The 26,268-nt window shown below is 45.1% G+C and overlaps 1 protein-coding gene across 2 annotated transcripts in view; it reads right to left on the bottom strand.

Moving 5' to 3' along the window:
• Window positions 1-24,632, bottom strand: part of PSAT1 (phosphoserine aminotransferase 1) — a 28,416-nt gene extending 3,784 nt beyond the window's left edge. The window contains exons 1-7 of one of the 2 annotated variants that reach the window (XM_086415632.1): window positions 24,476-24,632; window positions 20,496-20,556; window positions 19,462-19,531; window positions 16,743-16,948; window positions 15,596-15,768; window positions 13,886-14,055; window positions 7,784-7,912 (exon numbers count right to left, since the gene is read on the bottom strand). In XM_086415632.1, the coding sequence (XP_086271758.1) occupies window positions 7,784-7,912; window positions 13,886-14,055; window positions 15,596-15,768; window positions 16,743-16,948; window positions 19,462-19,531; window positions 20,496-20,556; window positions 24,476-24,535 (869 nt within the window). In that variant the 5' untranslated portion in view covers window positions 24,536-24,632. The other variant, XM_086415633.1, reaches the window with a different exon arrangement.
• Between the last annotated feature and the right edge of the window lie 1,636 nt (window positions 24,633-26,268).

The following is a 26,268-nucleotide window of genomic DNA, read 5'->3' as shown; positions in this document are numbered from 1 at the left end:
TTCTTGTTAAAGTTAACAGGAGTCAAGTCCACATTAACAGACAAAAGAGACCCAAGAAGGGAAATCAGGTCTCTGGCAATAGGCTTTGAGCCTGAATTCTGGCCCCCACCTTTTCACAGGTAGTAGGTTTCCTGGTTGACATTTAAATTAAAATTTTAGTGTCTACCTCCTTTGATATTCTGCTGCCTCAGGCTCCTCAGGCAAGAGTCCAATTATAGAGCCGGAGCAGCAAAAAGGACATGTGGTTTAAGGGTAAAAAATATTAAAAGGGGGAAGAATTAAGAACCTGGGTTTACAAATCTGTAAATACAAATCTGTATTTACAGTCCTCCCCTACAAATTTACCCAACCTATTGTGAAAGTAGATGGTACCATAACAGCAACAATGTCATAAAACCTAGAAACTGAAGATTAAATTAGCATGCAGCAGATACCTGCACAGTGCCCGACAGTGTCTCTGATGTGGGGCTGAGGGAAAGAAGAAATAGATTAAGGGGAATTAGTTGCTTCCAACCTAGCAAGACGGCTACGTAGGGAATTAAAATTCCACGGGACAAGCCCTGTGGAAGCACAGAGCTGAGCAAGTAATTCTCCCCAGAGAAGGTTGAAAGGTTTCAGAGGAAGCTATGAGGGAGGGGTTAGGACAGGGTGAGGGGAAGGAATGGCATGTGTGTCCGTCAAGCCCTGGAGACCTCAGCAAGTTCTTGTAGCAAATAGGGTGCCGGGTGCCTGGCAAGCCCCACCCCAAACTATTGGTGGACCCTAATTTCCTTCATCAGACCCCTCCTGAAGGACACCTGGGTTGACTCCAGATTTTCCCCATTATGTAAGCATCCCACATTGGACTTGGGGGCACCTGATTTTGTGCACACTTCCATGCCAGGCAGAGTACTGGCAGAGGGCAGGTGCCTAAGGTAAGTCTTTGGTCAAAGTACAAGAGTTGTGAACTTTGATGGGTGTTGCAACCTCATTGGAGAAGGAAATGGCACCCCACTCCAGTACTCTTGCCTGGAAAATCCCATGGATGGAGGAGCCTGGTGGGCTGCGGTCCATGGGGTCGCTAAGAGTCGGACACGACTGAGCGACTTCACTTTCACTTTTCACTTTCATGCATTGGAGAAGGAAATGGCAACCCACTCCAGTATTCTTGCCTAGAGAATCCCAGGGATGGGGGAGCCTGGTGGGCTGCCATCTATGGGGTCGCACAGAGTCGGACACGACTGAAGCGACTTATAGCAGCAGCAGCAGCAGCAGCAACCTCACTCCAAAATTGAACACATTTACACTCGACATAACCAAAGTGTGGTCCCTTGCCAACACCAGCTGTTATCAATCTTCAGAATTTCTGTTGATCAGAAGGAAAACACCTCATGGTTTTAATCTGCATTTCCTGAAGAAATTAACCCCTTTCATCCATTAGCCAGCTGTTTCTTCCCTGTCGTTTGCTCATACAGTTAGAGACCACCTCCTGCCTGGTTTTTTTTTTTGGTTTATCCTTTTTAATTTGTGGATTCTTCCCTATAGCAAAAGTAACCCTTATAAGTTCTATGCTACGAAGTTTTTCTCATATCTATCATTTTGTTTTGTTTATGATGTCTTGAACTGTAGCAAAGTTTCAAATTTTTCATGTAATTAAATGTCTTTTACTTTATGGCTTTTGAGTTTTATGGCTTATTTTGGAAGGCCTCTGTACACTCTATACTTAAACAGAAATTCTTTGCTGGATTTTATATGTATGTCTTGCATTTCAATGCATTTACATCTTTTTGATTGATTAGAATTTATGTATGGCATGCTGAAAATATATAACTCTAATTTTTGTTTAAATGAATTATCAATGCTTCAATCAATTGAAAACATGGTTTTTTGTCTAATTTAAAATGCACGGACTTCTCAGGTGGTCTAGTAGTTAGGACTTCCCGCTTCCAATGCAGGAGGTGTGGAGTCAATCCCTGTTCAGGGAACTAAGATCCCACATGTGGCCAAAAAATAAACAACAACAAAAACCCAAATGCAATTCTCAAGTAAACAAAAGTTTCTGAACTTTTCCAGTTATCTGTCTTTCCCTCTGCCAGTGGCTTTGTATTTTAATAGATCATATGCTAACATTACATTTTACTAATGTCCACATATGTTAAATATTTTTCAGCTATCCTCTTGCACTAACTTTCCTAGTTAAACACTGAACTAATATTTACTAATGTTTGTAATTATTGTGAATGGGATCTTTCCTCATTTTTTATTGTTATCACTGGAATTTGGGAAAGTAATCGACTTTTATACATTTCGATGGAACCAATCACAATTCTGAACATAATCATTTCTAATCTTTTCCACTGATTCCTGCAGTTTTAATAGAAAGTCACATCATCTGTGATTTCTGTTGTTTCCTTAGTGTAGTAGTTAAAGGCTCTGAAACCAGCCCCACCGACTCTCCCCATGTTCATACCCTGTCTGATCCCACCTGCCCTTTGCACCTGACCATAACCTGTCTCTGCTGCTGTAAAACACTGCTCACAAGGAAGTGACAACAATAAAATGTATTAATATCTGTAAAACACCAAGAGCTCTGCCTGCTTTATTTTTGGGTTGTTTCTGGACTCGTCAGGTGCTTCCCTCTTTCCTAAGGCCTGGTTCCCATAGGAAGTTGATGAGAAAAGGTGACCTCTGATCTGAAATGGATTCTACCACTTGGACTAATATCTAAGTTAATATCTAAGTTAAGTTAGATATTAACTTAGCATGTTAAAGTTAATATCTAAAACATTTTAATTTGATATATGATGCAGGGCACCCAAAGCCAGTGCTCTCTCACAACCTGGAGGGATGGGGTGGGGAGGGAGGTGGGTAGGGGAGTGGTTTCAAGATGGAGCGGACACATGTATGCCTATGGCCAATTCACATTGATGTATGGCAAAAACCGTCACAATACTGTAAAGTAATTATCCTTCAATTAAAATAAACAAATTCTAAAAACTTAGTATCTAATACATATTAAACATTATGTGTCAGGAACATCCCAGGTGCTTTCCATAATAACCACAAATAATATTAAGAGCCAACTTTCATGGATGATCCCTACCTACCAAGTAGGGTTTCTCATGCTTTACACAAATGACCCAGAGCAAGAGCCCTTAAACCCCTCCATTATATACTCTTGATTCATACGCATTTTCATTTAACCCTCATGATGGTCATAATATTCTATGGACTTATGTCCATTGTGCAGATGAGGAAATTGAGTCTAGAGTGGTCAGGACACCTGCCCAAGGCCACACGCTGGTAAGTGGCAATGCGGGGCTTCTACGGCCAAGATGCTACACTGCCCACGTGGGCTCAACTCACAGCCAGCAAGCAACTGTGGTGGTCAGGCTATAGATTGAACAGGGACTTCAGTAGTGGCCCTCTCAAGTCTCTGAGTCCCCGGCCAGGAACACTGGCAGAGCTGGTCCAACCCCCAGCAAACTGCCCAAAACTGTGTTCCATGAAGGGGCTGCTCTACCAGGCAGGGGGGCACCAAAGGCGGGACAAAAATGAGGAGCGAAAGTGATGGTGAACGGTAAATTCCAACTCTAGGTTCCTTGGTATTCCTCTTAGAAACTGCTCACCTCCCCTTCAGGGCCATATTTCCATAGCGAAGCATTTCCTGAAAATCCAGATGCACACAGAGACAGCTCGTGAGTGTCCAACTGCTGAACAGGGGTGAGGGGAGCAGAGTGTGCTCCTGACTATGGTAACAAGGTTCCACAGTAATTCCATGAGCCAGGATGACATTTTCTGGGCAGGCGGCCCAGGAGTGAATGGGAGTTCCCAGAAAGTGGTTTATTCAGAAAAGGATGTAAGTTCGGGCTCAAAAGCCTGTTCATAAGTGAATGAGGAGTTTTGCATGGGAAAGTGATCAGATTGCCCAGGAGACAACCCACCTGCCATGTTGGCTTTGGCAGGCTGCTTTCTGGAAGATGCTGGGGGGTGCTTGTAGTTAAAGGATCTCGAGTGGAGGGAAGAATTTCTGGGACTTTTGGTGTTCCTTCTATACTTTATTTTCTTTCTAATGCCCTGGATTTCTTCCAGGGGCATCACCATTCTTTCTGTCCTCTCATTTTGTGCCTATACATTTCCCAAGAAATACATGAAGTCAAATGCTAACAGAAACATTGGTCTCCCCTTCACAATAGCTGCCACGTGCTCTCACTCACATTCATATTCTGTGCACTCTAAGGAAGCCAGGAAGAATAAGGAGACTTATTCTTCTTGGTAACACCAGAGCCTAAAACCAGGCTAGCCCAGAGGAGTGCTCAGGCACCATTTACTGGAGGGGTGGATGGATGGATGGACGGATGGGCAGATGGATGGTAGATGGATGGGTAGATGGAGGGTGGGTGGATGGGTAAGCAGACAAATGGGTAAATGAACTAATGAATTAAACATGTCTTCAGACCTTTCCACACTATCTTTTCAATCCCAGCACAAGCCATCTCTCTAGGCGGCCCACTCTCTGCTCTCCAAACATACTGCTTTCTTCCCTCAGTGCTTTACAGGGGCCATTCTTTGCCTTCCTAAAAATTTATAGAAGAATTTCTGCCTTCTTCTCTGCCTAATTCTACTCCCGCCCAAGGCTGAAGCTCATCTAAAGGCCCTCCCTTCTCCTCCAGCCAAAGCAGAATCCTCCTGTCCTCAGCTCCCGACTCATCATTTAGCCCTTGGCTATGAACTCCTTGGACCATCTATTGCCAATCACGCATGTTAAAATGGCTCTAGTAAGTGCTAGTGGAGTACTCTGGCTTCCCTTCTCATATATCAGGACCTAAAATGGAAGATTCCCAAGGGCCAAGCCACAGAACCACAGAGAAGGCAGGAATGCATAGTGGGGAATCCCTTCCCCCAGATGGCGTATGGAGGAGGACCCTAAAGCTTAAGTCATTCAGCCAAGCTGGACTCCCTGAAGGCTTGTGGCTGCAGGCCAAGAACTCATAGGAGCAGGCAATCAGTTAAGGGCAGAGATGACACCACCAGTTATAGCTGCCCCATCAGTACACCCCAACCCTTCACCCATGGTTGGTTATGAGATGTGTTAGCAAGTCCTGGGTAAAACATACAACTCGAAGTCAGGTTTGAGGCATTTTTTTTTTTTTTTTTTGATATGTGGCCCACTGAGTTCTCAAAAAAGAGTGAAAATTCCTTTGTTATTGTCAGCTAGATGTTTTTGTTATAACAGACTGAACTCCGAAGAGTAAATACCACTAAGAAGGGGGTCCTGGCTTGGTCAATGAGAGTATCTATGCATATGTGTGTAGAAATGGGTGTGCATACACAGCATAAAGTCAGATCCTCCCACAGGAGTCCCCACTGTGAAGGAAGGGAAAGCAAATGAAAGCATCGCCTGTTAAGCTCTTTGTGTACCAGGCACCATATGTGGCATTTTGGTGAGAGGCCTGTTGTAGGGGGTTGAATGGTGGCCTCTGCAAAGGTTTACCCATGTGCTCACCTCCACATTCACCTGTGAATGTGACCTAGTAAGAAAAAGGGTCGGGACTTTCCTGGTGGTCCAGTGGCTGGGACTCCGTGCTCCCCATGCAGAGGGCAGGGTTCAATCCCTGGTCGGGGAACTAGATCCCACATGCTGCAACTAAGACCTAGGGCAGCCAAATAATTAAAGTAATTACTGCAAAAGAAAAGAAAAAGGATCTATGCTGGTGCAATTAAGCTAAGGATCTCTAGATGAGATAAATCATCCTGGATTATCTGAGTAGGTCCTATATCCAATGACCACCTTGTGAGAGACAGAAGAGAAGACACACAAAGAAGGAGAAGGCCACGTGAAGCAGAGGCAGAGACTGGGGTGAGGCAGGAATGCCCAAAGCCCCCAGAAGCTGGAAGGGGCCAGGAATGGACTCTTCTCGGGAGTTTCTGCAGGGAGCAAAGCCTTGCTGACAGCTTGACTTTGAACTCCTGGACTCCTGATAACTGAAAATAAATTTCTCTTGTTTTAAGGCACCAAGTTAATGGTACTTTTGCTCTAGCATCCCTAAGAGATCAATACAAGGCCCATGGGTTTTCTGCTGCTGGTCCAGGGGTCAACACATGTTCATGAATCAGTTAGTCACAAAGACATTTAACTAGGAGTCAACTATACCAGAGCCAATTCCATTCACTGACTACAGGCCTCAAAATTCTCCAAGCCAGGCTTCAGCAATATGTGAACCGTGAATTTCCTGATGTCCAAGCTGGTTTTAGAAAAGGCAGAGGAACCAGAGATCAAATTGCCAACATCCACTGGATCATGGAAAAAGCAAGAGAGTCCAGAAAAACAGCTATTTCTGCTTTACTGACTATGCCAAAGCCTTTGACTGTGTGGATCACAATAAACTGTGGAAAATTCTGAAAGAGATGGGAATACCAGACCACTTGACCTGCCTCTTGAGAAACCTATATGCAGGTCAGGAAGCAACAGTTAGAACTGGACATGGAACAACAGACTGATTCCAAATAGGAAAAGGAGTACATCAAGGCTGTATATTGTCACCCTGCTTATTTAACTTATATGCAGAGTACATCATGAGAAATGCTGGGCTGGAAGAAACACAAGCTGGAATCAAGATTGCCGGGAGAAATATCAATAACCTCAGATATGCAGATGACACCACCCTTATGGCAGAAAGTGAAGAGGAACTAAAAAGCCTCTTGATGAAAGTGAAAGTGGGGAGTGAAAAAGTTGGCTTAAAGCTCAACATTCAGAAAATGAAGATCATGGCATCCGGTCCCATCACTTCATGGGAAATAGATGGGGAAACAGTGGAAACAGTGTCAGACTTTATTTTTCTGGGCTCCAACATCACTGCAGATGGTGACTGCAGCCATGAAATTAAAAGACGCTTGCTCCTTGGAAGGAAAGTTATGACCAACCTAGATAGCATATTCAAAAGCAGAGACATTACTTTGCCAACAAAGGTTCGTCTAGTCAAGGCTATGGTTTTTCCAGTGGTCATGTATGGATGTGAGAGTTGGACTGTGAAGAAGACTGAGCGCCGAAAAATTGATGCTTTTGAACTGTGGTGTTGGAGAAGACTCTTAAGAGTCCCTTGGACTGCAAGGAGATCCAACCAGTCCATTCTGAAGGAGATCAGCCCTGGGATTTCTTTGGAAGGAATGATGCTAAAGCTGAAACTCCAGTACTTTGGCCACCTCATGTGAAGAGTTGACTCATTGGAAAAGACTCTGATGCTGGGAGGGATTGAGGGCAAGAGGAGAAGGGGACGACAGAGGATGAGATGGCTGGACTGACTCGATGGACCTGAGTCTCAGTGAACTCCGGGAGTTGGTGATGGACAGGGAGGCCTGGTGTGCTGCGATTCATGGGGTCACAAAGAGTCGGACACGACTGAGCAATTGATCTGATCTGAAAGGGAAAGAGTAAACTTTTCTAAAAGGGTAAATATCCCAGCGAGGTCAGGAGTGGGTGCTTATACCAAGGGTCTCCAGTGGAGTCCTGAGACAAAGCTGAGACCTTCTAGCATGTTCATGTTTTGTCCCCAGGGACAGAGAGGAGGTGGTGGGGAGACAGGGGTGTGCAGTGTGAGTAATTTCATCACCAGTGGGAGACAGGTCCCAAAGCCTGGTATTCCTGGGGTGGAGATGCAGGAGGGAAAATTCACATGCATCACGCTCCTGGGGACTTCAGTGTCTCACAGAAAGATGGCTGCATCCATGTTCCAAAACCAACACAGCATAGACACATTTTTCAAGTCACAAGAGGCAAAATGTGAGATAAAAACCATCCACTTACACATAGAATCCTTGCGAATTATCAATAATATCATAAATCATTTGCGATTTGATGGAGCTAAGCTTCTCCATGGCTGCTGCCCCGCCGTTGTTCTTAATCCACTCCAGGACCAAGCCCATGACATAGATGCTAAAATAGAGTAAAAAAAATACACGTATCCATTTAGATCAGCTTTGCACAAATAACAAGACATCTGAGCAAACTAAAGCTGTACTAAAATAGACTTAAAGACACCATTAGACAAATTAGTTTTAAAAGAGAAAAAAACTAGACTTATGGTGATCATTTCACAGTGTATACAAATATTGAATCGTTATATTGTACACCTGAAACTAATATTAATGGATCAATTAGATCTCAATAAAAATAAGCTTTAAAAAAAAAAACAAAAAACTGCTGAGGGGACTTCCCTGGTGGTCCAGTGGTTAAGCCTCCAAGCTTCCGGCCCAGGGGGCACCGGTTGGCTCCCTGGCTGGGGAACTAAGATCCCATATGGCACATGGCACAACCAAAAAATGAAAAATAAAATGGTGCTGAGGGCTCCGTGTGCACCTCCCTGAAAGCCCACAGGAACACAGGTCTTCTGTGGAAAAGACACAGCTCGAGCTGGGCATACGGAGAAGGCCAGCTATGCCCTCTCTACGAGGGGGAACAAAGGTTCCCCAGAGGAATTTGTGTAGACTTAGTTGCTGGGTGTCTAGGTCCAGTGAAGGTCTGGGGGGGATCCCCCCAACATAGCTGCTGCCTCGTTTATTAACACTGTAACAGGGTGGGGAGGGGAAGACATATAAGAAACTGGTCCCAGGGAAGCCCAAGATACTGACTGGCTCCTTCATTGCCTCCAGGTGGCTGGAGAACTCTGGTATTTCTACCCCCAGAAGGTAGCAGAAGCCAATGTGGGGCTGCCCAGGGCCACTGGGCAGAGAATGGCCTGTACCCAGAACCATGCGATGGCTCCTCTGGAAGCTTCCCCAGCGGGCTCCCCAGATGGCCCTGGAAGGAAGGAGAAATGGTGTCCAGGGCCAGAGGGGAGGGAGCTCAAAGCAGAAATCATCCGCTGGGTGTTTACAGCCTCAGCTGAAGCTCTCTGGGTAAAGACTGAGAAATCAGAGGGGCAGAGGAGACAGAAGAAAGCAAGGGGAGGCAAGCACCATTCAGCAGGCTAGGCGCCCTTTTACTGATCAAAAAAAGTCTGAGGCCAGAGCTGCCATTATCTTATTTTACAGATGAGGAAACAGGCTCAGAGAGCTTGACTCTGCATGACTTTTACATCCAACAAGTAGCTGATAAAGCAAGATTCCAACCCCAGCTGGTCTGATCCCAAAGGCCCAGCTCTTTGCACAATAACAAAAGGGCTCTAGACCCTCAGCCACTATCTCACCTGCCAGTGGGGCGGTCAGGCTGGCACCACAGCTCCGACATAGGTGCCAAGAGCAGCGGCTACAGGGGCATAACAGCTCACACGTGTGTTCCAGATAAGGCGTTCTCCCACTTTACCGTAAGATGCTCTAGAATTTCCATCTAACCCCAAACTGCTCGATCCCCCAGGAACCACATAAACCCACCCTGCCACATGATCCCAGCAGAGTCACGTGTGAGTCCTGCCTGTTCAACAGTACATTTTGGTGACTGGGCTTCCCTTCTCACAGCAGCTGTTTTCCCAGGGTTCCCAAGCTGCTATTTCAGTCATCAAATCACGGCTGCAGCAAAGGCTCAGACCAGGTTCATGGTCCCAGCCAGACCTCAGCACCCACACACTTCCCTCTTGGTGTGTGACTCAGCCCCATACCCAGACTCACTGCCCATGCTCCTGGCTAATCCTAATGAGATCTGAGCAGCACAGTCAGCAGAGAACCCTCCCGTTTTACAAGCTGCCCAGAACTGGCGCCCTTAGCTTCCGTCTACAAAGCCTCAGTGTAAGGCAGATGGCTTGGAAGGAAGCGAGTTCTCCTGGAGACCAGATGCCCCAGAAGTGGAAGGATGTCTGGCCTCATGACTCAGCCGGAACTTCTAATGCATAGCTAACACACGCTTCCACTCCCATACCATCCGAAATCTTCAAAACACAGGGGTCCTAAGATGCTTATGCAGCCTTGCAACTTGGTCTCCATTCTCCCCACTAACCAGGGTATCACTTTTAACTGTTATATTGTCTTCACTTCTAAAATGCCACCAGCTTGGGGCTTCCCTGGTGGCTCAAACGGTAAAGAATCCAACTGCAACGCAGGAAACCCAGGTTTGATCTCTGGGTTGGGAAGATCCCCTGGAGAAGGGAATGGCAACCCACTCCAATATTCTTGCCTGGAAAAAATCCATGGACAGAGGAGCCTGGAGAGCTATAGTCGGTCCATGGGGTTGCAGAGTTGGACACCACCGAGTGACTAACATTTTCACTTTCTTTTCACACAGTGTTAAGTGTACTGTCTAAGCCTGTGCGTTAAATGACTATATAAATCACAGCAGATCCATTCTCTGGAATATCACACCGCAATTCAAAGAGGAAAAAAGGCAAGCATTTGTCCTGACACAGCCATGTTCACAGTACATTGCTGGGTGGAAAAAGAATTCACAAAGCAGCCTGTATGGTAACATTTCATTTGCATAATTAAATATATGGCTCTATTTGCATCTGCCCTGCACAGCAAGCAGTTAGCAGTAGTTTCGCCTCAGAAGTCTTTGCCAAGATCTTGTGTTAACTTTTCTAAGCAATACAAAATGCTTTTTGGGCACTAGGGATTAGAAAAGCACCCCAGAAAGCCCTGGAAACTCTCCCTGGCTGTTCTGAAGGACTAAGCCTCCTGGGCAGGCCCACATTCCCATTCTGATAAGAAGGATGGCCTGGGTTAGTGGGGAATATTTTGTTTCTCATTAGCTACTTCATACGATAGATAAAACGAATTTATACTTACAGGTCCCGTTAGTCATGGGAAGTAAATCTGCCTTATAGGGTTAGAAGGGAAGTTTAGGAATCTGTTTGCTTGTCCATAAACTGGGCTTAGTGTTAAACAGAATGAGAACATGGTCCTTTATTCCACCCCAATTCACTGCTCAGGGTTACAGGCAATTATGTGAAGGCCAGTCATCCAGTTCAGTTCAAACAAACTGCCCAGGGCCTCTGGTCACTTGGCTCTAATTTTATTAGAAAAAAAAAGAGCTTCTTTTTTAACTTGGGACATTTTCAAGGACTTCCACGTGATACAAAGTTCTGAACTGTTCTGGGTGCCTTATCAGCTCACAGCCAGGCCTGGGGAGGGTGTCATGCACAAATCCTCCTCTCTCCATTCAATGCTTATTCTCACTGGGAGAACTACAATTTTCTAATCTTAAAAATACACCAAATGAAATATTAGTTTTTCAAGTCATAGACTGTAAGTAACTGCTCAGTCACACAGATGTTTACTGTTTTTCCTTTTCTCTTCTTTTAGAGTAAAAGAATCCACGACTCCAAGGGGTGTCCTGGGTCAGAATTTAACCCAATCTCTTTTGACCTCCACATTTATATGATTCTCTCTTTTTTGAATTGGCGTGTAACTGCTTTACAGTGTTGTGTTAGTTTCTGTTGTACAACAAAGTGAATCAGCTATATGCAGTTCTGATCAAATCTTATTGTCAGTCCTGCCCTGAGATGGTCTCAGTTTTCACTTTCCTGATCTGTCTGGAAAAGAAACCTTGCTCTTTTTCTCCCCTTGTTTCTGTGTGTCTGGCTCAGCTCCCTCCTTAGGCAGAAAGGCTCCAGGCAGGGAGTGTCTGCCTCCCCCACCCTGTGCCCCTGCCCCCAGGTAACCAGGTTGACCCTGCACGCCTGACTGGTCAAGGCCCGGGGCGGAGGCCTGCACAGGCGCTGGCAGGGGAATGACCCTCTGTGAGTCATTCAAGAAGGACTTTCTCTCAGTGCCTCCCCCAGGTCTGACTCCAGACATTTTTATTTCCCATTAGACAGACTCACCTGCTAACTCACTATTTCTGCTGACTTTTAATATTAACAGGCTGCATTTTAACATATGCATTACATTAAAAAAAATTGATTTCAAGGTCACTCACTCACATAGAGAAGGTGCCAGAGGGTAAGACAGCTCATCCTGCTCCCCCAGTCTATGCTCTGATCAGAACTGCTGGCCTTCGGGGCACATCCAGGGCCAGGGCTTTCCCGGCCCCACACACTTTCTTGCTCCCAGAGCCTCAGTGGTCTCTGCCTCTGCCTGAAAGACTCACGCGCCCGAGACCAGACCCTGACTGTTTGTTCTAACAGGTAAGGACTGAACGCCTCCCAGCACCTCCTGCCATGGTGTGGCCTGGCTGCAGAGCCCCTTCCCCAGGGGACCCAGCTGTCCAGCACTGCTCAGCACAGCAGGGCTCCTTTCCCAGCTGGCCAGTGGTTACTGGCTTGTCCACTACCAGAAACCCCAGAGACAAGACAAGTGGGCAAGACAGGTTCAGCCCTGCCCCGCAATCCCCACCAGGCACTTCAGAAGCACTTTCAACCGGAGTGAGACAGAGTGGGATTGACAGGTGACCGGGAGAAAATACCAGACACCTCCGTTGCCTGAGGGAAGCAGGGGACACACAGAGAAGAGCTGCTGCAGCCTACGTGAGCTACGCAGAAAACCAGCAACAATTTCCATCAGCATTCCAGCTGTGGAAAAAGCTCTTTTCTTCCTGTGGTAAATTATATGGAAGAAGTGTCTTTCCCACAGGCAGCGCCTCGGAAGGAGACCGCTAACAAAGCCCCAGCCCCCATGTAACTGAGGCCTATACTGGCCCAAGCCCCTCTTCATATGCTCTGTTATGAGAGCATCCACCATCACTGAAAAACTTCAAAGAGCAGGACTCCAACAGCTATCTATTCTCCAGAGATGGGACCCTTCCGACACAAACCCACCCTGGTCATTTTGCTGTTGAAGAGCATGAAGGCACCAGCTGTACTTATCCAGGCTTTCAAGTCAGACCGCCTGGGTTCAAATCCACGCCACTTCCTAGAAGTATGGCTTTGGCTTCTTCACTTGCAAAACGGGAATAACAATTAGAGTACCTATCTCCTAGGGTGCTTGGGAGATTAAGTGGGTCATACGCATCACTATTTACATCACAGATGCCCTGGAAAGATAAGATAGTCTATAAACTCTGGCTCTTATCCCTGCTGGTAAATAATAATACAGCACTAACATTTATAAGCCACTGAGAGCCAGGCATTCACTAAGCACAGTTTGGTGGTAGAGGTTTAGACACTACAGGCTCCTCTGTCCATGGGATTCTCCAGGCAAGAATGCTGGAATGGGTTGCCATGTCCTTCTCCAGGGGATCTTCCCGACCCAGGGATTGAACCCAGGTCTTCTGCATTGCAGGCAGATACTTTACTGAGAGCTACAAGGGAAGCCCCCAAGCACATTTTAGACACATATTTTAATCATCCAATCTTTATCAGCAACTAATTACTCTTGGAGACACCAGATGCACAGATAGATTAAGCAACTTGCCTAAACTCACACAGATTGCTAGTAATAAAATTTATCTGGCTAAATTTTAGGTGTCACAAAGATTTTCACCAACTGCCTGAGTCTGAGAGTTAAAAGACCATAAGGTGGAATAGGCTTACTTTCCCCAAAAGTGCTATAATGCAGACTCTGACTAGGATTAACAGGAAGCCAGGCTAACAGGACCCCTGCAGACTAGGTGAAAAACAGAGAAGTGTTTGTTCCAGCCAGTGTGTCCAATGCCAAGCAGTGGGCTTCAAGCAGGCCCAGCTAGGGAATGAAAAAGGCAGGTAGCCCAGCCTTTGAAAGTTCTTCTCTAAAGTTGCACTGCTCGTTTGAGATGCAGGCATGACACTTCATGTGCAGAAAGCTTTTGGGCTAACAGTGAACCACCAAGGCTACCAAGACCAAACAGAAACACTGCAAAAAAGAAAGGCAAGGAAAGCTGATCAGACAGTGCACAGAGGAGGATGAGGAAGAGGTGAGCTGGGCAGAGAATCCTGAAGGACATCTGGGCGATTAGGTTACCAATTCACAGAATCATGTCCAGCTTCAGAAAGTCACCTAGTATTGATGGGAAATGCTGAGACACCCCTCCTTCCCTGGTCCCCAGGCCACACCCTGGAGTTACCTGAAACAGGGAGGTGTGTTGTACAGGGAGTTATTTCCAGCCTGCACTTTGTAATCCAGGACCGAGGGGCACTCTTTGAGGGCAAACCCCAGCAGGTCATCTCGGACGATCACCACCGTGACCCCTGCAGAGCCAACATTCTTCTGGGCACCAGCAAAAATCACACCAAACTGCCAAAGAGAAAACGTGCTATTTTAAACGTACTTGGTCATCTTTCATAAATGTATGTCAAATTCCCCAATCTCTTTCTAAAACACAGTTTTTATGAGGAAGTAACTCAATTTTAATCCTGTTCAGAGCAAATTCCCTTTTCTAAAGGAATCTCTATCTGGACAGCAAATCAATACTTGTGAGTTTAGAGCCTGCAGATTATGAATCTGCCTGGTCCTTCTCCCCAGGAAGAGGCCAGCCCAAGCCCACCACTGTGAAGACCTTGTATCTATTCCTATTCACTCTATTACATCTCTTTTCTACCTCCAAACCCATCTTTAAAATAAGGCTGCTGTCCTTGGTGACCTAAAGAAACCAATTTTTTAATCTATTTATATTTGTATAAAGGGACAATCAGAAGACACTGAGAAATGAAACAAGCTGCCCAAGGGAGAAAAAAATTCAGAAAAAGAGATGTTTTAATGTACTTTGGGACAATTTCCATGTAAGATATAGAACCTTCTTCCATGTCTCCCCATGAAACCTTTAGGAAAATTCAGTAGCATCCCACATGGGAGGAGGGGGATAGCCTGGCCCAACAGGAAGAGGTATTTTTACAATTGGCATTGTTTAGAATTGCCAGTGTATGGTAAGTGAAAATAAAAAGTAGGCTATAAACAAAATGTATATATTCACACAACAGAATATTACTTGGCCTAAAAAGAAATGGAGTTCTGACATGCTACCACAGGGTGAACCCTGAGAACATTATGCTCAGTGAAAACAAGCTAGACATGAAAGGACAAATATCGCATGACTCCACTGATGTGAGGTTATCTAGACCAGTCAAATTCACAGAGACTAAAAAAATTATATAGAGAATAGTGGTTGCCAGTGACTAGGGGGAGGAAGGACTGGGGTTACTGTTTAATGGGGACAGAGTTTCAGTGGGAAGAAAAAGTCCTGGAGACGGATGGTGATGAGGATTGTACAATCATGTATATGTACTTAATGACACTGAACGGTATGCTTATAAATCGTTAAAACTGTCAATTTTATAATAAGTATATTTTACCAGAATTTTTTTTTTAAAGGCACACTACCACTTAGTTTGTTTTAACTTCCTTACAGATATCACCCTCCTAACCCGTGCTCCCCATGTTGTGCAATGGTGGGTGCCTCTCCCACTGCCCACCCTGGAGATCCACCTGGGAATCTCATGTCCTATGGATGCTCTTGATGCTGGGGTGGCTAACGAGGTAAGGCAGGGCTCCTTCATAGCCCCCCAAGTTTGGATAATGCATATCTTCCCTTGACAACAGCAAGAAATTCCCAAGGTGTCAATGAAAAAAATTTCTAAAAGCCACCCTCAAAGGCAGGTGAATTCCCCAAGGAATCAAGTAGGATCCTGTGAGGCAACTGTCAACAAAGGGCTGTGAATGTCCGGATGTAAATATTCTGACAACCAAGGTCGGCCTTTCTCCGTCCTAGTATATGTTAAAATGTCCTTAGAAAAACCAAACTGGGTTCCCCCTGACCCAGGCCTCTTTCAGGCTTTACCTTGGAAACATCCACTGGCCTGGACAGGAAGTTTGAGGACATGTCGCAGACCAGCACTGCTCCCTTGACATCAGGGATAAAGTCAAACTCCACTCCGTGCACAGTCTCATTGGCGCAGTAATACACATAGGAGGCATCCGGGTTGAGGGTCCAGGTGCTCGGATCTGGAATTTCTATCACAGGAGACAAGTTAGGGACTCCACGTTTCCTCCCCTCTTCCCTTAGGGAGACGGGAGTCCACCAGGTACAACACCCCTCGCCTAGCAGGGGAAGACTGATCCCAGAGCATTCACAAGTAAAAGGCATCCTATTCATCTAGTATTACAATCACCACCAGTGTCCTAAAAGGATGCTCCATCTCATTCCTTTGACTTCTACTGGGGGCAAATAATCTTTGAGAATGGTGTGGTAGGTATTTGGGTTTTTCCTTGTCACCCAGCTTCCAACATCCTAGGTCCACGGACAGTGTCCTTTGGGTGCCAGTCTCCCTCACTCTCAGCTCATGTGATTCCAATAGAACCAATTCTACCCACAGCCCTGAAGGGAGAATGCAGTTCAGGCAAGGCCACTTGACTGATTTGGAATGGGACACAGGAGACATGAGACTGTTACTGGGAATGTTTGAGCAGAGGCATTGAAACTTAGGAGAATATAAGGCAATGAGCAGCTGCAGCCATCTTCTAAAAATGAGGGGGCAGCCTTCCTGACTGTGAAGGAGACAGAGGGAGACGCCAGGACCAGGAGAAGTCCCCTCACTGTAGGGGGGCCCTTGATTAAGCCATACCTAAAGCCAACCCAGCCCCTGGGTTTTGCAACTAAGTTAGCAGCCCAGGTGGAGAGGCAAATGGCAACCCATGCCAGTATTCCTGCCAGGAGAATCCAATAGACAGAGAGCCTGGTGGGCTATAGTCCATGGGGTTGCAAAGAGTCGGACACAACTGAAGCCACTGAGCAGGCACGCACACAACAGCCTAGGATCACTCTTTCTGCAGCAGCCAGTTAGTAATCTTAACAGGAACAGGCAGCCAATCTAAATGGTATCAAACAGGGGAAGAAAGAATTGCCCAGGGCAGGGGTAACCTGCTAGCTAAGGAGGGATCACCCACTGGCCAGCATTTCACAGACCAGCTCAGCTACCAGCACTTACTCGTGTAACTCCCAAGTTTGGGGTGGACGATATTCACAGTTCCGAACTTCTTGGCTTCTTCTGCAGCCTTAGCTGACCAGGATCCTGTCACCACATAGTCAGCACATCTTCCTGCTTTCAGGCCAATCAGGTTTAAGGGGACAGCACTGAACTGACCACACCCACCTCCTTGTACAAAAATCACTTTGTAGTTGTCTGGAATGGCTCTGGGCAGAAGCAGAGGTGACAGTAAACAGGGTCAAAGATTGAGAGTGAGTGATGCTCTTCCAGCACTTCACCCTGGGGTGGACACACCATAAGCACAATGGTAAAGCCCCACCTCTGCCTTCCCCAAATCAGTCATTTATCTACTCAATTTCTTGCACAGATATTTACTGGGCCCCACAGTGAAAGTCTGGGCTTCCCTGGTGGCTCAGACGGTAAAGAATCTGCCCGCAATGCAGGAGACCTGGGTTTGATCCCTGGGTTGGGAAGATCCTCTGGACAAGGGAATGGCTACCCACTCGAGTATTCTTGCCTGGAGAACTTCATGGAAGGGGAGCCTGGCAGGGAACAGTGCATGGGGTCGCAAAGAGTCAGACATGACTGAGTGACTAACACCTTCACTCACTTTTCATGTTGAAAGCCTATGGTTACTGTTTTGACAGAATTTTAGCAACACCCTGCTGTTCCTTTAGGGAAGCATTGGATACCACTCTCAGTCCAGCTGGTTCAAGGGTGCCCAATCCCAGCTCCAGGGGATGAGCACATGACCCACACCGGTCAGTGGGGTTTGGTTCTGAAATCTTGGATCCAAACTTCTAGAAAAGAGAAGCTGTTTCTATTGAGGGAAAGAACTTATAGGAGCTAAATCTGCAACCACTGGTGGCCATCTGATAAAGCAAACACATAAAAAAGCAGATCCAGGAGACAGAGGAAAAGACCTTTACATCATGTGAGCTCCTGCACTTTTCTGTCCTATGAAGTAATACATTTATTTATTTACTTAAGCCAAGAGTTGGGTTTCTCACTTGCAACCAAAAGTCCTAAAAGTATATATGTGCTGGTCCATGCTACGAATCAGGTGAACAGTGGAGAAGGATCTTCCATAACCCTTTAGACCTAAGCATGTTTCACCTACTCCATATATATTGAGATTAAGAGCGAAATGATTTGATTCCAGCATGGAAAATTAAGATGATGATTGGGATAGCCACAGGCCATGGAAACTGGACCCGAGCTTTTGAGCAATGTCAGAGCTTAGGAACAGATTATGCAGAAGGCAAACAGCCAGGCGACAGAGCTCCAGAAAAGAGGCTTAAGGAAAGCAGCAAAGAGCTGGGCAATGTGAGAGGGTCTTGGGCTCACCAGCAGGTGGTATGGTGTGCATGTATCTGGTTCTGAGCCATGCCTGCCTATCTCCAGGGCTCCAGAGAATAGCAGAGCAGACAGGCCTTGGGAGGTGCTAACTATCAGGTTCTTGGCAGCTGGGAGGACAGCAGCCCAAAGCAGGATTCCAGGTTTATGTTATTCAGATGCAGTTAACAAGGCCAAGAACTGGATGGAAGGACACCAGAGGTCTGGGTACAGGGCTCCAAAGGGACCGGCCCATACCCTGAGCCAGAAGTCCAGGCTGGGGAGGCTCACAGCCCTGCAGGTCAAATGGCACGCCTTTCGGGCCACATTCCAAGCATTCATGAAGGACAAGATCGCTCCACGAACATACTGGGGACCCAGCAGGCAGCCCCGCGTGCTGCCAAACAGATGATGAGCGCCTCTGACCTGCACATTGTGGTGGGCTTCTAACGCTCCTCAGAAAATGTCACTAAGTCAGCCCCATCTCAGGCATTTTATTAAGGCAATTTAAAGAGCAAGTTATTACACAATTAGTACAAACCCAATTTTGTTAATGAAATAATGCAAGGATGAACCCTAAAACTTTAACAATGATTATTCTTGACTGGTAGGGTTATGGACAATTCCAGTTAAATTTGTGAGTTTTTTTCCCTAAGCTTCCCACCATGAACATGCACCAGTGTTACGAGCAGAAAACAAATAAGTATTGTGTTTCTAAGGTGACCATATTTGTATGTCTATGTGAGTATGTAATGCATAAAACTGTAGCTTAAAGCAGCAATCTATTTAAGAATATAGTTTCCTCTAGGTAAGAAAAGCAGTGCAGATAACTAAGAGAGTTCATTTGAGGAGCAGTTCCCAGAGTTCATAACCCTTAAAATTGCCCAAAGAGTCTGTTAAGAATGAAGTTTCTAAAGAGGCTGTGATTCGACAAGTCTGGGTGGGGCCCAGCACTTGAATTTTTTTTATATCTCTCCCAAGAAGTGATTCTGACAGATTGTATGAGGCCCATAATTTAAAAGCCAGTGAACTAAATTACAATTAATTATGCTGACCACTTGTCATTTAAATCCCTTCTAATCCAATTTAACTTCCACAGTGCTGAAAAATCCCAGATATAATGATTTCAAATCTTTGGAAAAACCACATAAAATAAAAATAAACACACAAATGCAGGATGAGGATCACATTAAAAGCATTATGTACTGATCTAGTGAATCTGGGAGAATCTTTAAAAAGATCTTTTAAAAGAATCTTAAAAAGATGACTTTTAAGAATGAAATATTCTGAACATATAGCAGAATGTAGTAATGCAACATACACCTACGTATATGGATTACCAAACAAGAATAACACAACTTTGTCTTTAAAATTTTATACTTACAACAATTCCCGTACAAGGGTCTCTGTCTTATTGATAATCTTAGAGAAATCTGATGACCTGTGGCTCATTTCTGTGGAAGGAAAAATAAACAAGAAAAATATTCCAGTTCAAAACCAAAGGAACAAAAGTTATTGAAGATGTAACTACAAAATTTGCAAGTAAAATAATAAAGTGAAATGTCAGTTATATTGCATACAAATGATGGACCACACATTTTAAGAGAAAATCCAAACTGATTTTCAAACTGCAAACATTTTAACTTTATTGTCACAGCAGAATGATTTTTTTTCAAGTGGCGATAGTCACTGACTGAGCCATTTGCTAATTTATTCTTCAATCTCTGATTTCTCATCACTTTCTCACAAACAAGAATTGTTTGCAAAGGCTGCCCTTTAGGACAACAGCACAAAACGCCATACTGTGCTGTCCCTTCACAGAAATTTAAGCACATGTCACTTAATTCAAATTAAGGAACAAAATTCAATAGCAATAGCACACAAAGTTAACCCTACGATCTCTTTAATACTCTGTAGCCTCTGGAACTACCAAAAAAGAAAAAGAAAATTAAAGGTTTTAAAAGGTACATTTTAGAACTCAAAAGTCATCTTTCCTAATAACAGAGGGGAGAGAAACAATGGAATTATTAACATGCAAGATCTTCCAAAAAAGGCTTGTATACTTCTATACATTCAATGAGTTCGTGTCTAAGAACAGCAAAAACTAAAAAGAATGTGAAACAATATTATAAATGTTTGGGCACTATTATGCAAATACATAGGATCTTTTGATCTCAGATCCTATGTATAGCAAAAACCGATTATGAAATTGTAAGCTGAGATGTATAAACCCCTCACCAGCATTTATGTTGATTTCAAAATTGCTTTGATCAAACATGCCACAGAAGTTATTAAAATTTAAAAATACATCTACAAATGCCTATGGGAAGACCCAGTAGAAATTTTAGGCTTGATGATGCATTTTAGTTAGTTCCCTTTAAATCCTGGACATTCACAACATCCAAAAGTAAATCTTACCAAGAACACTAATCCCAATTCCTTTGTAGTCTAATAATTCTTTTTGCATCTCTAGCAACACCTAGGAAAAAAAATAAAAGAAAATAAGATGATTTCAGTATGCTATGCACAACTCTCTCTGGACACACAAACTGCAAAAGAGGAGGGGCAAGGAGAAGCTCCACCCGCTGGGTCTGTGAGGAAGCATCTGTCCCTGCCACAGCCAATCCCCTCTCTCTGCCTGTTCCCACCGAACCCCGATGATGCAACTTACATTCAAGTTGAGTATGAAACTATGCAATATGACCAATTCTAAGATACAGTTTTTCCAAAGGCACAAATTTAGAGATAAAATCTCACTTGAAAGTAAAATAAAAATCAAGTAGGAAGTTTTCTAATAACAATTCTTTACCTGTCAATATCAGTTAAAGAATAACTTTGGGAAAAATCTGATTCCCTAGAAAATGTCCCCTTCACAATTGCATTTGCGACTCTCACAACTGCATTTGCCATTCTCTGAAAGCAAAAGCACAAAAATTTCTGGGTATAGAGGACAACAAAAAATAATTTATGCCCAAATTAAACTGATAACTCAATTTTCCATCTTTTGGGTCCACTGGAATGGGTGGGTTGGGCAGGAAGTAGGAAGCACTTGCTGTGAATTAAGACAAGGCTGGGATGCTTCCCAGGTGGCGCTGGTAGTAAAGAACCAGCCTGCCAAGGCAGGAGATGCAAGAAGCATGGGTTCAATCCCTGGGTCGGGAAGATTCCCTGGAGGAGGAGACCCAATCCAGTATTCTTGCCTGGAGAATCCTATGGACAGAGGAACCTGGCAGGCTACAGTCCATAGGGCTGCACAGAGTCAGGCACAACTCAAATTACTTAGCACACACACATACACCCATGGGGGTACTGATCGCCCCCTCAACAACAGCGCTGAAGGTGATAGTCTCATCCCCAGTGTGTAGGTGAAGAATCTCAGCTGAGTCGACAAAAGAACTTAACTGCATGTCCCTATCCAGCCCTTTGACCCATCTTGTAAGATCACTGCAATCCCATAAGCACATTCTGCCTCACAAGAGCAACTGGATAGGTGGGACCCATCTTATGGCCAATCCTTCAGTGCCAGGAAAGGGGGGGAAGGGCAAAGCTCATTCTCCACCCACTGCCCCCAAATACACAGCTCACTTGCTAGAGAGGTGCCTCATTGTTATTTTTCCCAAAGGCAAGTAAAAGGCAAATTACTACACACTGAAAAGAAAAACACCTATTTCATTTATATATGTATGTATACACACACACACACACACTTTAATACGGGCCTCCCTGGTGACTCAGATGGTAAAGAATCTGCCTGCAATGCAGGAGATCCAGGTTCAATCCCTGGGTTGGGGAACATTTGCTGGAGAATGAAATGGCAACCCATTCCAGTATTCTGGCCTGGAGAATTCCATGGACAGAGGAGCCTGGCAGGTTACAGTCCATGGAGTCTCAAAGAGTTGGACACGACTGAAGCAACTTAGCATGCACACATGCACACATATATGTACTTATTTCGTCTACATATTTCATACACATTTCAGTAAGAAGAATAGAAAGCCCTTATCAGAGATGCATGCTGCAGCATTTACAGGAATGAAATGACATAAAATTTGGAACTAGCTTAAAATTTACCTAGAAGCAGAAGGGGAGAAAGAGTATAGGGGAGGGAGTGCTGAAACAAGATTAGCAAAGTGTCCTTAGTTGTTAAATCTTGGCTGGGTCTATAAATTTCATTATATTATTCCCTCTCTATCTTTGAGTATGAGTGAACTGCCATAAAGTAAAAATATCAGAAAGAAAAGCTGTAAAAATGTATACAAAATAGGTGAGACAAACACTTTGTAGAAGCATCTTGCCATCAAAGGAGGTTGCCTTAAAAAATACCAGCTAAAGATCTCATATAACATAACCTAAACTAGATCGCAACTTTGTATGAAAAAACATTTCAGCAATAAAGAAAGAATTATACAAAAAAAAAGGAGGCTTAAGAATTTGTCATCGTTTTTGTTGGACACATTAGCACTGGCTGATCAAACAAACTTATAGTGAATCCTTTTCTTTAGTATAAACAAACATCTGTGATAGAGTCATCCTTGAACTTCTTTTCAGACTCCCTTCCTCTTATAGAATTCTCTTATAGTATTCTCTGAAAAGAACATCTATAAAGGTTTATAACCAAAATCATTATAAAAAGCTTTAAAGACTTCTACCCAAAAAGCATACCCCTCTAATCAAGTGAAGTTTATTTTTTTCAAACTGAAGAATGCAATAATTTTGTGGATCACAACCAATATTTTTTTTAATGAACTAGAATAGACCAAAGAAGAATAGAATATAAAATTGTGTATGTTGTAGTCATCAGGCTAAATACTTCATAAACTTTTTGTTTTGATTATGTGCAGGTACTTCCTCACTTTGTGAAATATATTTTTCATTATGGTTCAGCCAAAAAAAGTTTGCAAAACTTCTCTAATCTTTATAATTCAACTAACTCAAGAAAACACATAAATAGAAACAGCTGCCCCCTCACAGGTTAGAGAGCACATATGAAGGCATAAATCCTCCAGGAAGATAAATAATAAGTAATTGTATTAATAATAACAATTATCTTTATAATAAATGCAGAACAAATTACACAGGAAACAAATATGCAAAAGACTCCAAAACACGGAGGATGAAAACCAGTGAGGGTAGCAGAAACTTTTGCATATTTGTGACAGGAAATCTCACCTATCACAGACTGCAATAACTAAGAAAAAAGTAAGCCCTGTACTCTCAGCTACTATGAGCACTGAGAAAAGCAAAATGTTCTTTACCGTCTAAAATTATAAAAATTCTCTCTTCTTAGGACAACACAGAGAAGGCTCTGGCCCAGGGATATTTCCACTCTGTTTAACAATAGATAATTGAAAGCACTTGGCTATGTCTCATGTTGCTACAAGGTATTATCAGAGTTATCCCGGTTAGAAAACGCAAAATGTAACAGCAGGGGCAGCTGGTCAACGCGTCCAAGGCACATTAGAGACTAGGCCTCCTTCACAGCTGGTGGGGTGGGAAGGAGAATGGGAGTGGGGGGAGTGGGTATTGAAGGTTAGGGAAGGAGCTGGAACCCGGCTGGGGGCTGGAAGGCAGGGAATGAGTTACACTTGCACTTGAAAGGTCTGGTAATGGCCCGGGGGAGAATTCAGTCATTCATTTGCTCCAGAACAAAATGAAGCGAACTGGGCTAGCTGCCCAGTGCCTACCACAGCTTGAATATTAGAATGCCTTTAGGGTACACGCCAGTACAGGGAGGAGAAATCTACGCATGAAACAGAGCAGAGAAAAATAGGTTTAGGGACGGGTGGAGTCTCTGAGAAGCAAAGCGGGAAAGGCTGGGCTGTACTGAAGTCTTTCAAACTTACATTTTTTGAAAAGCAACGTTTCCAAGTGCTAGCTGAAGCCAACACTGCTCCTGAGGGGTTTTGCACGGGCCTCTAGTTTACACTTCGCTCCAATTAACACGATCTCTATTCACCACTCATTCACCATGTCCATTCACACATCCACTCAACACTGCCTGGCTCGCAGCACTGCTGGGCAAGGCGAATGCACAGTTGAGACTTTTTCTTTCCCGCCGCACCCCTAGTCCGACCCGGTTGAAGGCACAGCGCCTGAGTTTGCAGGTGTGTTGAGCAGCGAGCCAGCACGTCCCCGGCGGGCCGAACTCAGAACGCGGCGCACCAGTAGCCGGCGCCAGGGGCAGCTGAGCAAGCGAACTTCAAGTTTCCTTCTCCAAAGTATTCTTCCAAAGGCCCACCCGCGACATATCCTGAACTGGGCGTGCACACTCATGCAGAGTATTTAGGGGACTCGGGGAGGGTAGAGGGGATCCGAGCCCTCCACGCAGGGATGCACAGCCACCAACGCGCCTGCTCCCGCCTGGAGCGCCGTCCTAGCGCGCGCTCCCTGGGACTTACGGAGCGCGGCAGCTTGGCAGGCCCGGGTCCGAAGTTGACCACCGGCATCAGGGAGTCCATGGTGCTGCTGCAGGGACGGCAGGAGTCAGCCGGAGACGACCTATCGATTGAGCAGCGCAAGTTTGCGTCTGGCGAAGACTTTCCGCTCTCTTTCAGTTCCGAGAGGCGCCAGTAGCGGCCTGCACTATCGCTGGCCCTGCGCTGATTGGTTTGCGCAATGGGACTCTCATCCCCCATTGGTCGTGCTTCGCAGTCACGGCTCATGAGCAGTTGCTCCACCTCGCGTTTTCTGTTTCAACCCTTTTTGATCAATGCAAGGCACGCGGGAGATTGCACCAGCCTGTCGGCTCGGCTGCTTGCCCGCCCGACAACCGTGGGCGGCTAGAAGCGGTTGCCCTTGCCAACATGCTTTGGCACTTCTGCACCCTTGAGGCCGGTTCCAGTCCTCCAACCCTGACCTCAGACTCCGTGGGCTGCATGGGGAGATGCGGAGTAAATCATTCCTCACCCCCATCCAACTACATCTTCACCAGACCGTAGACTGGACTGTGATGCATTTGTTTGAGTCAGCAGTCATTAACTCACTAAACTTTCCTAAGTACCCCCGCCATGGGCGCCAGATACTACAGGGGAGAGGCAGAGCCCCCAAGGATGGAACTGCAGGGTGAAATGGGCTGGGGGTGGGTGGGTGGGAGATGAGGTTCTCTGCAAAACATCAAGGGGCCAAGGCTTAAAGCAGGATTAAGAGACGTGTGTTGCCAAGGACGCTGAGAGGAGCTTTGACCTGGGAAGTCTAGCTGCTTCCCAGGCAAGTCCTTTTAAGTTGCTGATTCTCCGTTTCCCCTTGTGAAAAGAGCGAGCTGGAACCTGGCATTACCTCTCGGGTTTCGCAGGCGCTGACAAACTGTGAGTTTAGAAACGTGAGGAGATATTAACAAGAAAGCGATACCTCTGGGGAGCGTCAGCCCAAGCCAGGGCCAGGCACAGGGCCAGCACAGCTGAAACTTTTCCACAGAAGTGTTCTTCTCAGAAGAACTCCAGTGAAGACCCACATGGGACTCTGAAATAGGGAGGCCCCCTTCCTGCAAGAAAAAAGTTCCTTCGAAGTCTGGAATTTCATCATTTGTTTAAAATGTGAATTTTTCCTTCTACTCTTTAATTTAACCCAGTTTCTTATTAAAATATTTTCCCAAATCTTTGAGCAAAACTGATACACCAGGAATACACAGAATGCCTGTTCTGGGGCTTTCCACCATCACACCAGCCAGTGTCAACCATGCTAGTTTGAAAAGGTTTGTAAACTGACAAGATTAGGACTTTTGTTTGCTTTATTGTGGTATGTGGGAGGGATTGAGCTAGAATAGGAGGTCCTGCTTTAGCTTTGGGTGGTGGAGGGCAAAGTTTCCAGAAAAAGCTGAAATGAACAAGGTTCACTGCCTTCCTCTGCACATTCATTTAGAAAATTGCAAAATTGAATAGAGGGTATGAATGTCTATCCATAAACTCAAGTGTGCAAGAATTGTCACGTATCCGTTATCGCATGTAATGACTTAGTTGTAGACCCCAAGCAGCTAATCTACTATGGGAGTGGGGGAGCTCATCCCAGAGAGTTACACAGTTCCGTGGCATGGAGTAGAGAGGAAAGCACTCGTCCATTTGGTCCTCCTTCCCCAGAAAATCTAGCTGAGTTGTTGCCACTGTTGAAGTCTATATGCTACTTCAATAGCTGTCTACCACTTTTATGACTCGTTTGGGTGGAGAAAGGGTGGCTATCCAGGCTTCCCAAGTAGTAC

The sequence above is a fragment of the Bos grunniens genome, chromosome 8 (assembly GCF_055505025.1).
Source record: "Bos grunniens cultivar Pamir isolate PY7600 chromosome 8, Bosgru_T2T1.0, whole genome shotgun sequence".
Taxonomy (NCBI): Eukaryota; Metazoa; Chordata; class Mammalia; order Artiodactyla; family Bovidae; genus Bos; species Bos grunniens.
This window is presented reverse-complemented; position numbering and strand designations above follow the sequence as displayed.